Raw genomic sequence first — 12,142 nt, forward strand, 5'->3', positions numbered from 1 at the left:
TGTCTCATGTGCCAAAGGCCCCAGATTCACCCCCTAGCAACCTCCAGGTAGCATGGGAAAAGACGTCTACCAAAACCCACAGAGGAACACTGTCACATGCACATGCACAAGCAATGCAGCAGTAAAGTGGACCAACAATCATAGTTCCCAGACCTTTCACCATTTTGGTCACCCTCCAATGGATACATTTCAGCTTGTCAACATCCTTCTTGAATTGTAGTGCCCAGAACTGGACACAATATTCCAGGTGATCTCTGATCAAAGCAAAATAAAGTGATACTATTATTCTTCACCATCACCTTCTTTAGGAGGTGCATCTTCCACACATTGTTTGAAACTCCACCTCTTATCAGTATAAGCATTCATCTTGCTGGTAAGGGTACATGGGAGCTGTAGTCATCACTTCCCAAACCATGCTACTGGGGAACACACTGGCACACTACAGATAGGAAGCAACCTCTCTGCTCTTAAATATACTCCCAAAGCACCAAAACTTTTAAATTTTAACAAGCTTTGAAACTACAAGCTAAGAAAAGATACACATTAACTAAACCACTTTGTTTTAACTGTATCCCCCCTTGAGAAGGCAGCAACAGGGTAAAAAGAATATAACATGGAAGTAATGCTAGTTCTGTTGAGTCCCAATTCTAGAGTAAGTTGGGACAATTAAACAAAAAACAAAAACAAAAAAACAACCAAAAACACAACACAAGTGAGAGGCTACAACAACACCACAAGTGAGTTTGGTACATAAGTCCCCAAAACTCAACAACTTACAAATAGATATATTAGCTGACAAAGTACTCAGTACTCTGTATTTCCTTTCCATGCTGGCTGCACAAGAAGGAAACCCACATCTACTATGGGCAGTATGGTCACACAGGCTACTATACTTTTAGTGGGTGAGTAAAATGGGGGGGGAACCACTGCCCTCTTCCCAAAAAAGTGACAAAGGACAGGGAGAACAGTCCCACAGTATCCACTCCTTTCCCACCAATCCTGCAGTGCCTATGTGGACCAGGAGAGCAGTCAAATATAAAGGTAACTTTAGAGGAACTGTCCTGAGAAGAGAGGAATTTTTGGAGGAAGAGGAAAGCCAGATCTATGTAATGTGAAGAAGAGACACTACATGTAGAGTAGCAAATGAGAACAATTTGTGTCTGATAAACGATCCCATTCTCCATTCAAAATAGCTTAGATACTGGGATGGAAAAGGCCTTCTACCTAACACCTTGCAGCATACCTGGGTTGGGGAATCTCAGACCCTGGAGCCAAATCTCATTCTTCTGGGCTTCCAATCCAGATCTCTGGATATTATCTAGTTGGCCACACCCGCCTCTACAATCCTAGGATATTTTCCCAGGTTTTATCAGAGGCCCCTCCCATTCTTACAGACTGAAGTCCTCCTAAGGCTTAGTTCTGTTTCATAATACTGTACACAAATATAGACTATGATTCCATTTCCACTGCCAAGGTTGCATCCTGTATAATCTTGGAATTCTTAGTTTGATAAGGCTCTAGAGTTCTTTGGCTGATAAATTTAAATGCTTTTCCTAAATATCCTAAAAGCATAAGATTTGATCTTGGAAGTTAAGCAGGGCCAGTTTTGGTTTGTACTTGGATGCCCAATGAATACCAGGTGCTGGAGGCTATATTCAGAGGAAGGAACTGACAAAACCACCTCTGAGTATTCCTTGCCTAAGAAAACTGTATGGAATTTATGGGGCCATCGTATGTCAACAAGCAACTTGAAGGGAGGCGCGCACACACACACACAAACACACACACACTAAACTGCTGATCCCAGGACTCCATAGGATGGTGCCATGACAGTTAAAGCATATCACTGTGTAGTGTGAATGAGTTTTTATTTAAACATGCCAGTAGAATTGAGAAACATGGCTGTGTTATTCTGGAATATCAAAATGCAAAGGGATCTTGTAGCACCTTTGAGAATAACTGTGAAAAAGAAGTTGTAGCATTAGCTTTCAGACTTGGTCTAATTCCTCAGATGCCAACTGATGCCAGTCTATGAGAGATCATGCTACAATTTCTTTCACAGTTAGTCTCAAAGGTGCTACAAGATCTCTTTACATTTCGTTAAACAGTAAGTGCTTTAAGCAAAAATATTCTGAAATGTTGGCCCTACTCTTTGTCGCTGCCCACCAAAGGAATGCACCTCCCAAGAACTTCTCTGAAATTGAACTCTGCTTTCAGATTGAAAAAAGCATCCCTGAGGCAGACATCACAGGGAGAAGACTGATCATCTGATACAGAATAGGATAGCTTCAGACGTTTACATGTTAGAGGATAAACATGAGGATAAACTTCCTGATAAGAGCCATTCAATAACAGAACAAATAGTCTGAGGAGATAGGAGGCTCTTCCTTGCTGGAGGTTTTTAAACAGAGGATGGATATGCCTCTGTCTGATTTACAGTTGTTCCCTCTTCCAGATGATGTCAGGTTGCAACTTCAGGAGCCTAATCAACAGAGTCAATAGGGAGGGATGATGGGAGGTGCAGTTCAACAACATCAGGAGAGTCAGAGCAGCCACTCCTCTTGTCACTGAATTCTGTACTGCAAATCCTGTGCTGAATTGAAGTTTGGGCTAAATGACTTCTGCAGTCCCTATCGGCAGTATGACATGTCATCGCTGTGGATGATCACGACACATAACCAGCAGCCTCCCTGACCAAGCAAAAAAGGGGAATCCCACTGGCAACCCAGTGATCAAGACAGAACAAAAACAACAGAGTTGTCTCTTCAAATTTCAGAGGGAAGTGAAGAATTCTCAGAAGGAGAATCAGCAGCAAATATTTAAGAACTTTAAAAAAATTGAGGAGTTTTTTTAAACAATAGCTCCCAGGATCCAACTCCAAATGATCATGCTGGGAGGGGGGCGACTGCAGTCCAAAAATCTCTGGTGTCTATCATTTAGATACCACAAAGATGAAGTTGCAAAAAAGGAGAATTTTATCAGTGTTTGTTTCAAAAATCTTTTATAACACTTCTAAAAAATTGTGCACACAGAACCAGAAAACCAACCAACAAATGAAAGAATGCAAAAACACATGACAGAAACAAAAATGTGTAAAATAAAAGTATGGCGATGACTTTTTATATCTATTGTTATAAACACAGAGCCCACCCCCCCCCCCCCCCCTATATATATATATATATATATATACACACACACACACACACACACACACACACACACACATACATATATAGACGTATAGCATGTACACCTAGCACATGAGTCCATTTAATTGTTCATTCACAAGACTGGTCACACAGTGGATAGAATTAGGGAGACATCTTGCAGAGCAATAATATGATGTTTAAAACAAAGGGCATGGAAGAACACCAGACTATCCCATGCTCCCCAAAAAATGACCCCAGAAGATGAGGGAGCTATTAAGAGAAGGCATGAAGAAGAGGGAGATGGGAAACATTGGGCCTTTAGATGGCCCACAATTCCCATCAGCCACACTCAACACTGTCAATAGCAAGGTACTGTGGGAGCTGAAGTTCAAAATATCTGGAAGGCTACACTTTCCCCACCACCATAAAAGAGCACTAATGGCTGGTGGGAAACTGGGCCAACTGTGAAAAGGACGCTCCCAGGCTACCCTAGCACGTACTGAGTACGGACTTTTTGGCCCATCTGTACAGGGCCTGAGAATACCAGGGATGGCCAAGAAGGCAAACACATGGACTCTAGAGCAGATCTCTCTCTGGAAGCCAAGATGACTAAACTGAGGCCATCATACTTTGGACACAGTGGGTTTATAGCTGTGAGGATTAGAACTGGGCAGTTCTGCAACATCTGTACCCAGTAAGAGGCTGCTGTTATGTTACTACATAAGGGAGGTGGCAAAGCAACTGATGCTGAACTAAACAGATGTGCATCAGTCCCGATGTACATTGGAACACTGGCTAGGGAGTGTCGATGTGCATGAGTAGAGCCCAATGCACATGGGGACACTCTTGCTAGTATCTTGTTACACATCTTCACAATTCACTCACAGAGTTTTTAGTACCTTTGCTATGTATCGAGCTGGGTGAGAGAGCCTAGCATGGCATAGTGGCTTAACTGTTGGACTACAATTCTGGAGATCACAATTTGATTCCCCACTCAGCCATGGAAACCCACTGGTTGACCTTGAGCAAGTCACACACTCTCAGCCTCAGAGGAAGGCAATGTCAAACTGTCTGAATAACACATTCCCAGAAAATCCCATGACAGGGTTGCCGTAAGTCAGAAAAAAGGCACACAACACCAACAATACATAATGTAGACCACAATAAGAATTCTGGCCATTAGAATGGAAAGAGCCAAGTCAGGCTGACCATAAGACAGGAACAAGTGTGGCTTTGCTTGGCACCAGTGGCAGCACAGAAGAATGTGTTTCTCATTTACTAGCTGCCCCACCCAGGCTCTTCTCTTTCAGTTTTTGAAAACAGCACTCTCCAAATACATAAAACTCAGCAGCTCTCAATCTCAGTGAGCTGCGATACTTACTGAGGATGTAGCATTTTATGGAGCAAATAAAAAGGTAAATAAAAATAGTTCCTTAGCAGGATGCTATTTACACACTAACATGGCAAGTCTGCATAATGAGTTGGCTGCTATACATGAGTAGATGTAACCTATTTAGCAGCATGGGGATTGCTAGGAATGGGGAAAAGGAATTTGGGAAGAGTCCCAAAAGACAGAAAGCCATGAGAGACTGGTTTAAGAAGAAGGGTCCAACAGGGACCCTTTTCAGCAAGTGTGTCACAAGAGGAGAAGCCACAGAACAGTGGCAGAGCATACATTTTGCATGCAGAAGGCCCCAAATTCAATCCCCAGCATCTTCAGCTAAAAGTAGCATCAGGTAACCAATGGTACGGTAAAACCAAGCTTGAGATTTCAGACAGTCCCAGGAAACAGTAGGACAACATACATGATAGTATGTAGATTAGGCATGAAGATGTAGGGGATGACAAATCCCGTGGTCCCTCACCACTGGCTATGTTGGCTAGAGCTAATGTGAACTGAAGTCCAACAATATCTGAAAAACCACACTTTCCCTGGGGTAGAAAAACCAGTGGGTTTGACTAGACAATAAGTTTCATGTATGAGATTGGGGATGTTAACTACATAGCCAATCTCATACTACAGTGCCAAAGAAGCAGACAGACCCTGCTGGCCAGGAGACTGTAAGTATTATAGTCCAAAGAAAGTAACTTTTCCAAGCTCTGGCTTGAGACTGGAATCCACAACCAGTCTCAAGAAGCAGCTTGGGGCAACAAAAGAGCCCACTTTCCGTACTTCTATTTTCTTCCTCCCATACTACTGGTTGGTCATTTATAGACGAATAGAACCAGCCACCAGGAGTAGTAGCCCATCATTTTTATCCATAGAGACAGAGATGGTAAACCTTTGAGACTACATATTTGGGTTGTCTCAAAAAGGCTGCACAAATTAGGAATAAGAGGAAGGCAGAAAGCTCTGACAAACACCTCTCAGCCCCTCCTCTCATTGTCAGGAGGATCACAAAATGACAAGAAGAGGAAGTCACATTCAAGAAATGTGCAGATTAACAGAAGGAAAGGTATCTGATATTTGGAAAGACAGAATATGATTATTATTTCACTTCTTAACACTTTTTCTTATACTGTTATCATATGATTTTAAAGAAAGCAGGATGGTGGGTTAACCACAAAGCAACACCAAAGTATTCCCCTTTGGCTTGTCTTAGCCTCCAGCAATAACTAGAGCTGGAAATTACACTTTGTAAGGCTGTTTAAAGTATCACCTCTCTACCATGGAGGAGGAGTGATGGCCAAGCCCCTATTATTATTGTATAAATATTGCATAATCGTTGTGTGCTTTCAGGTTTGGTGCTTTTTTAATAGCAAGGAAATCACTTTCTCTTCTCTCCTATGAATATAGAACATACACAAAGGGTCAGTTTACTCTCCCAGAAGGAGAACATCACTTTCAACTGAAATCAATAGGATTTGTTTCCTCCAATTCGTGCAAAAGTAGAAAGCACAACAAAGAGACTCATCATCACAACTAATACACAAATAGCCCCCTTCTAGCTCATCATCTGCCATCCCATTATCAATTGGTATAAAACAGTATTTTGCACATTGGACCCTGGAGGCCAGGATTCAGATCCCTGATCAAGTATAAAATCCCACTGGGTGACCTTAGACAAGTTGCAGTCTCAGAAGAGGGCCATGGCAAACCCCTTCTGAAAAAACTTGCCAAGAAAACCCTATGATAGGTTCACCTTAGGGTTGCCAAATCCCTGATCCCTGAAAAATGACTTGGAGGAACAACAAACAACAATAAAACAGTATGTTATGAGATATAACTGGAAAAGGGTCCACATATCTTTTTCTGAAACACTGACAATTTGTTCCTTCACGCCAAAGCTGGGAATCAGGTGACCTTCCACATGTGCTTGGACTACAACTCCCAGAAGCCTTAGTCAGCATAAAGAATGGTGAGGGGAGCTGGAATCTGCAATATAGGAACATGTGGAGGATCACATGATTCTCAGCCCTGGTTCAAGGGAATGGTGAAGAGACTTGGGCACTCTAGATGTTTTATACTATAACACACATAATTCTTTGCCACTGGCCATGCTAACTGGGTCATCTGGTAAGTCCAAAACATCTGAAAGAACAAAGGCTACCCCTCCTGGATGTAGGAAGGGATAGGCAAGTTAGTACTGGATGGGAGACCACCAATGAATATCAGGTGCTTGTTGTAGGCTCTATTTCAGAAGAAAGAACTGGCAAAAACATCTTAAGTATTCCTTATATAAGAAGATCTTATGAAATTCATGGGATCACCCTAAGTCAGAGGCGACTTTAAGATACTCAAGCACCTAACCAGCTGCTTCTCATTGGAGGAAGTTTTCTACTCAACCCATGGCTCAGTTAATGCACTGCTCACCCAGCCTGCCCTTCTCAAGAAAGAGGAAAAGTTCTCCCTTGAGCATGTCTGTGTAAGTATGAGACAAAAGGATGGGAGGGGACTCAGTATTTTTTACTTGGTGCCATGAGCATCTCTTTGCCAATGGGAAACCCCTTCTGAAGAAAAATGCCAAGAAAACCCTGTGAAAGATTCACCTTAGGGTCACTGTAAGTCAGTGATGTCCAAACTCTGGCCCTCCAAGTGTTTTGGACTTCAGCTCCCAGAAGCCTCAACCATCTTGGCTAATGGTCTGGGATTCTGGGAGCTGAAGTCCAAAACACCTGGAGATCCAGAGTTTGGACATCACTGCCATAAGTGAAGACATACAACATGTAATAACATGAGCATCCCTCCCTTCCTTCCTTAATTGTTGGGTCTTGACTAGTCCAAGGGAATCAGGGCAGGACCAAATTTAAAATCACAGAATCATAGAGCTGGAAGAGACCACAAGGACCATCCAGTCCAACCCCCTGCCATGCAAGAACCCACAATCAAAGCATGCATGACAGATGGCCATCCAGCATCTCTTTAAAAACCTCCAAAGAAGAAGACTCCACTACACTCCAAGGAAGTGTGTTCCACTGTTGAGCAGCTCTTACTGTCAGGAAGATTTTCCTAATGTTTAGGTGAAATTTCTATTCCTAGTTTGGATCCATTGTTCTGGGTCCTATTCTCTTGAGCAGCAGAAAACAAGCTTGCTCCATCCTCAATATGACAACCCTTCAAATATTAAAACCGGGCTATCACATCACTTCTTAACCATCACTTCTGCAGGCTAAAGATACCCAGCTCCCTAAGTCTTTCATCATAAGGCATGGTTTCCAGACCCATCACCATTTTGGTTGCCTTCCTCTGGACAGGCTCCAGCTTGAGATGGAGGCAAACTGATAGTTTTGGATGTTCTGTCTGCCTCCCATCCATTCAACCCAGTAATATCTGCCTAGAGTCAGCTTCCAAGCACCCACAGGGGGACAATTCACAACTCAAGGTGAGTCACAGAGAAAAACAGACCAAGTACAGAGAGAGAAGTGTGTGCCAGTAGGCCCCAGGATGGAACAAATGGCTACTGCAAGAAAAGTTACTTGAATATGTGGGAGGAGGCAGTATTCTTATTCTAGCTTGGAGGCACTGACACATGGAGGGAAGGAAGATCCCACCATAATGATATGACAGCTCTGTTTAAATATTTGAAGGCGTGCCATGGAGCAAGCTTCTTTCCTGCTCCTCCAGAGAATAGGATCCACAGCAATGGATGCAAGTTACAGGAAAAGAGATTCTACCTAAACATTAGGAAGAACCTGCTGACAGTAAGAGCTGTTAAGACAGTGGAAGACACTCCTTCAGAGAGTGGTGGAGTCTCCTTCTTTGGAGTTCTTTAAACAGAAGCTGGATGGCCATCTGTCGGGGGTGCTGTGATTGTGTCTTCCTGCATGGCAGAATTGGGTTGGACTGGACAGCCCTTGGAGTCTCTTCCAACTCTATGATTCTATAAGAAGCAGCCACATATGCAGGCCTACAATGTTGTTGATGTGGCTAGGAATACAGTGGTACCTCGGGATACGAAATACCCAGGTTACGAAATTTTCGGGATACGAAAAAATCCCATAGGGAATTATTGTTCCGGGTTACGAATGTTTTTTCAGGTTACGAAAAAACTTTTGGTGCTTTTCGGCGCTATTTTACACGGAATCGCGGCTTTTCCCCATTAGCGCCTATGGCAATTCGGCTTACGAAGGCTTTTCGGGTTACGAAAGCGGCCGCGGAACGAATTACTTTCGTAACCCGAGGCACCACTGTAATAGGAGTTGCTGTCCAAAACTCACCATGGTGGAAGAGTCTGGTTTAAACTTAATATCACCTTCAAATTCATACCCAAATCGAGGATGGGAGAGAAAATCTGAGAAAGTTTCTCTTTAATTGCCAAAGTGGCTGAAGTCTCACTTCAAACTATCAACCTCAGTCACCATTTCAACAACAAGAAAAGAGAGGAAAAACCATAGAAACAGTAGATTTGTTTAAGCAGCAAGGAAACCGTTTGGACAAGCTGTCACCATTTGACGGCCCTTTTCAGAAACACCACATGTTCCTTTGTTTCAGTGAAGCTACAACAGACAGGCCGCTTTTCCTGGGCCTTCAGTGTTGAAACCCTTTTCCATTCTCATTATACCAAAAGAAACACAGTATTCAGGGCTGGAACCAAAGGGCTGGGAGCCAAAAGAAACTATATTAGGGTTTAGGTTCCCCAGACATAGGGCTGGAACAGACAGGCCAAAATAAAGCTGCTTCATGTCACTTTGGAGGTATGTTGTTTAAATGACACACACATCTTAGGACACATGCGTCATTTAAACAGCACACTTCCACAGTGGCCCAAAGCAGCTTTACTTGGGCCTGTCTGTTTGGGCCCATAGTTACTTTTAAAGCCGAGCTCCTGAAATCAATGGGACAAGTCATGAATGACTAATCTAATCCTCTGATTTCAACAAGTCATTTCCAAGCATGACTAACAGACCAGGCTAACCAAGGGTGCATCTGTGCTGTTGAAACAATGCCGTTTGACACCACTATTAAGTGCTGCAGCTCCATCCTGTGGAATCCTGGGATGTGTAGTTTGTCTTTAGGCGTCTATGCCAAAGACTCCTCACCAAACTACACATCCCAGGGTTCTGTCAGAAGAAGCCACAGCAGTTAAAGTGGTGTCAAACTGCATTATTTCTTTGACTGTAGATGAGCCCACAATCAATCTATGGAATATGAAGTCAAAGACTTTCATGGCCGACATCCATAGTTTTTTGTGGGTTTTTCAGGCTATGTGGCCATGTTCTAGAAGAGTTTCTTCCTGACATTTTGCCAGCATCTGTGGCTGGCATCTTCAGAGAAAACGCCAACATTTCTGTGGTGTGGCCCCAGCCCAAAAGATACCTCCTCAAAAGCCAGTCTCAAGACTGCTTCCGCATTGCAGAAATAATCCACTCTGACACCACTTTAACTGCCATGGCTCAATGTTGGGGATTCCTGGGATGTGTAGTTTGTTGTGGCCTCTGCGATATCTAACAGAGAATGCTAAAAGTCTCCCAAAATGACCATGTCTAGACGTCCATAGCATTGAGCCTGTGGCCATTAAAGCGGAGCCAAACTGGATTATTCCTGCAATGCAGATGCAGCCCAAGCTGTGGGAGCAAAGGACTGGCAGCCTGAGGCTGAAAACAACCATCAGGAAGGAGGAAAGCCTTTTTTACGGGAAAAAGGCAAAACTTTGCCAAAGAAAAGCAGCTTTTTCCTCACGCTCCATTTTTGGGTGTCTTTGCCTGCATCCATACTGGAGAAGTAACCAGGTTTGGCACCGCTTTAACTCTTTATCTGGAATTCTGGGAGTTTGTTGTGGGGCTCAGAGCGGAGCTCCGTTCCAACTCCCAGAATTCCATCGCCTTGAGCCAGACAAAGAGTTAAAGTGGTGCCAAACCGGATTACTTCTCCAGTGTGGATGCAGAAACTGGCTCATTTCTGCAGTGGTGGGCTTTGGACCTGAAGAAACTTGGCAGCTCTTTCATTCCTGCCCCCAAATCTGCATCCTCCTCTTCTCCCAAATAACAATAAAACCAAAAAAAGGAGCGGGAAAGGGGGAAGCAAAGCTCCTTACCTTGACAAACAGCTCGACCTGAGGCTGCTCTTCGGCCATGGCGAGCAGGAGGAGGAGGGAAGAAAGAAAGAAAGAAAGAAAGAAAGAAAGAAAGAAAGAAAGGCTTCCTAGAGATGAAGGGCGAGGAGGAGGAGGAGGAAGGCAAGCAGACAAGAGAGTCTCTCTTTTTTCGTTTTCTTTTTTGCTTCTCCTTTTTCTTCTTTTTGCAACTTCGACCAACTTCCCTCCGCAGCCTTTTGGGCCCCGCCCAGGAACTGAGTCCTCTCTCTCTCTCTCTCTCTCTCTCTCTCTCTCTCTCTCTCTCTCTCTCTCTGTGAGTCACTCAGAGCAGAGGATGGGGGCAGAGGAGGAGGAGGAGGAGGAAAAGGAGGGAGAGGCAAAGGGAGGGCGCTGGCCCAGCCAAACTGGGATGCTGCTGCTAAGGAGAAGCAAAGAATCACAGAATCATAGAGTTGGAAGAGACCCCAAGGGCCATCCACTCCAACCCCATTCTGCCATGCAGGAACTCTCAAGCAAAGTATCCCCGACAGATGGCCATCCAGCCTCTATTTAAAGATCTCTAAGGAGGGAGACTCCACTACACTCCGAGGAAAGAGTGTGTTCCACTCTCAAACAGCCCTCAATGCGGAAGGCTGTGAATGAACGATGCGATATGACGCGAATATGCATCAGCAAAGCGTATTCACAGAGCACGAGTGTGAATGAACGATGCGATATGACACAAATATGCATCGGCCAATGCGAACTGACCCTACTTCTGTGCCCTGTGTGGTAAGGTCCACTGTCAGGAAGTTCCTTCTATGTTGAGGTGGAATCTCTTTTCCTGTAACTTGCATCCATTGTTCCGGGTCCTGTTCTCTGGAGCAGCAGAAAACAAGCTTGCTCCCTCCTCAATATGGCATCCCCTTCAAATATTTAAACAGGGCTATCATATCACCTCTCAACCTTCTCTTCTCCAGCCTAAACATCTCCAGCTCCCTCAGTCATTCCTCATAGGACATGGTTTCCAGACCTTTCACCATTTTAGTCGCCCTCCTTTGGACACGCTCCAGTTTCTCAATGTCCTTTCTGAATTGTGGCGCCCAGAACTGGACACAATATTCCAGGTGGGGCCTGACCAGAGCAGAATATAGTGGCACTATTACTTCTCTTGATCTAGACACTATACTTCTATTGATGCAGCCTAAAATTGCATTGGCCTTGTTAGCTACCGTGTCACACTGTTGACTCATTTTCAACTTGTGGTCTATTTGGACTCCTAGATCCCTTTCACATGTAGTCTCGTTCAGCCAAGTGTCACCCATTCTATATCTGTGCATTTCATTTTTCCTCCGTAAGTGCAGTACCTTACATTTCTCCATGTTAAATTTCATTTTGTTAGTTTTGGCCCAGCTTTCTAGTCTATTCAGGTCATCTTGAATCTTGATCCTGTCCTCTGGAGTATTAGCTATTCCTCCTAATTTGGTGTCATCTGCAAATTTGATAAGTATTCCCCCAATTTTGTCCTCCAAGTCATTG

General features: G+C 43.9%; 1 protein-coding gene across 1 annotated transcript in view; it reads right to left on the reverse strand.

Moving 5' to 3' along the window:
* The window catches only part of CLIC1 (chloride intracellular channel 1), a 47,769-nt gene extending 36,870 nt beyond the window's left edge, over nt 1-10,899 (reverse strand). The window contains exon 1 of the mRNA XM_042454829.1: nt 10,625-10,899. Coding sequence (XP_042310763.1) covers nt 10,625-10,663 — 39 coding nt within the window. The 5' untranslated portion in view covers nt 10,664-10,899. The remainder of the gene's footprint in view (nt 1-10,624) is intronic.
* Nucleotides 10,900-12,142: the final 1,243 nt, after the last annotated feature.

Source organism: Sceloporus undulatus, chromosome 2 (genome assembly GCF_019175285.1).
Source record: "Sceloporus undulatus isolate JIND9_A2432 ecotype Alabama chromosome 2, SceUnd_v1.1, whole genome shotgun sequence".
Taxonomy (NCBI): Eukaryota; Metazoa; Chordata; class Lepidosauria; order Squamata; family Phrynosomatidae; genus Sceloporus; species Sceloporus undulatus.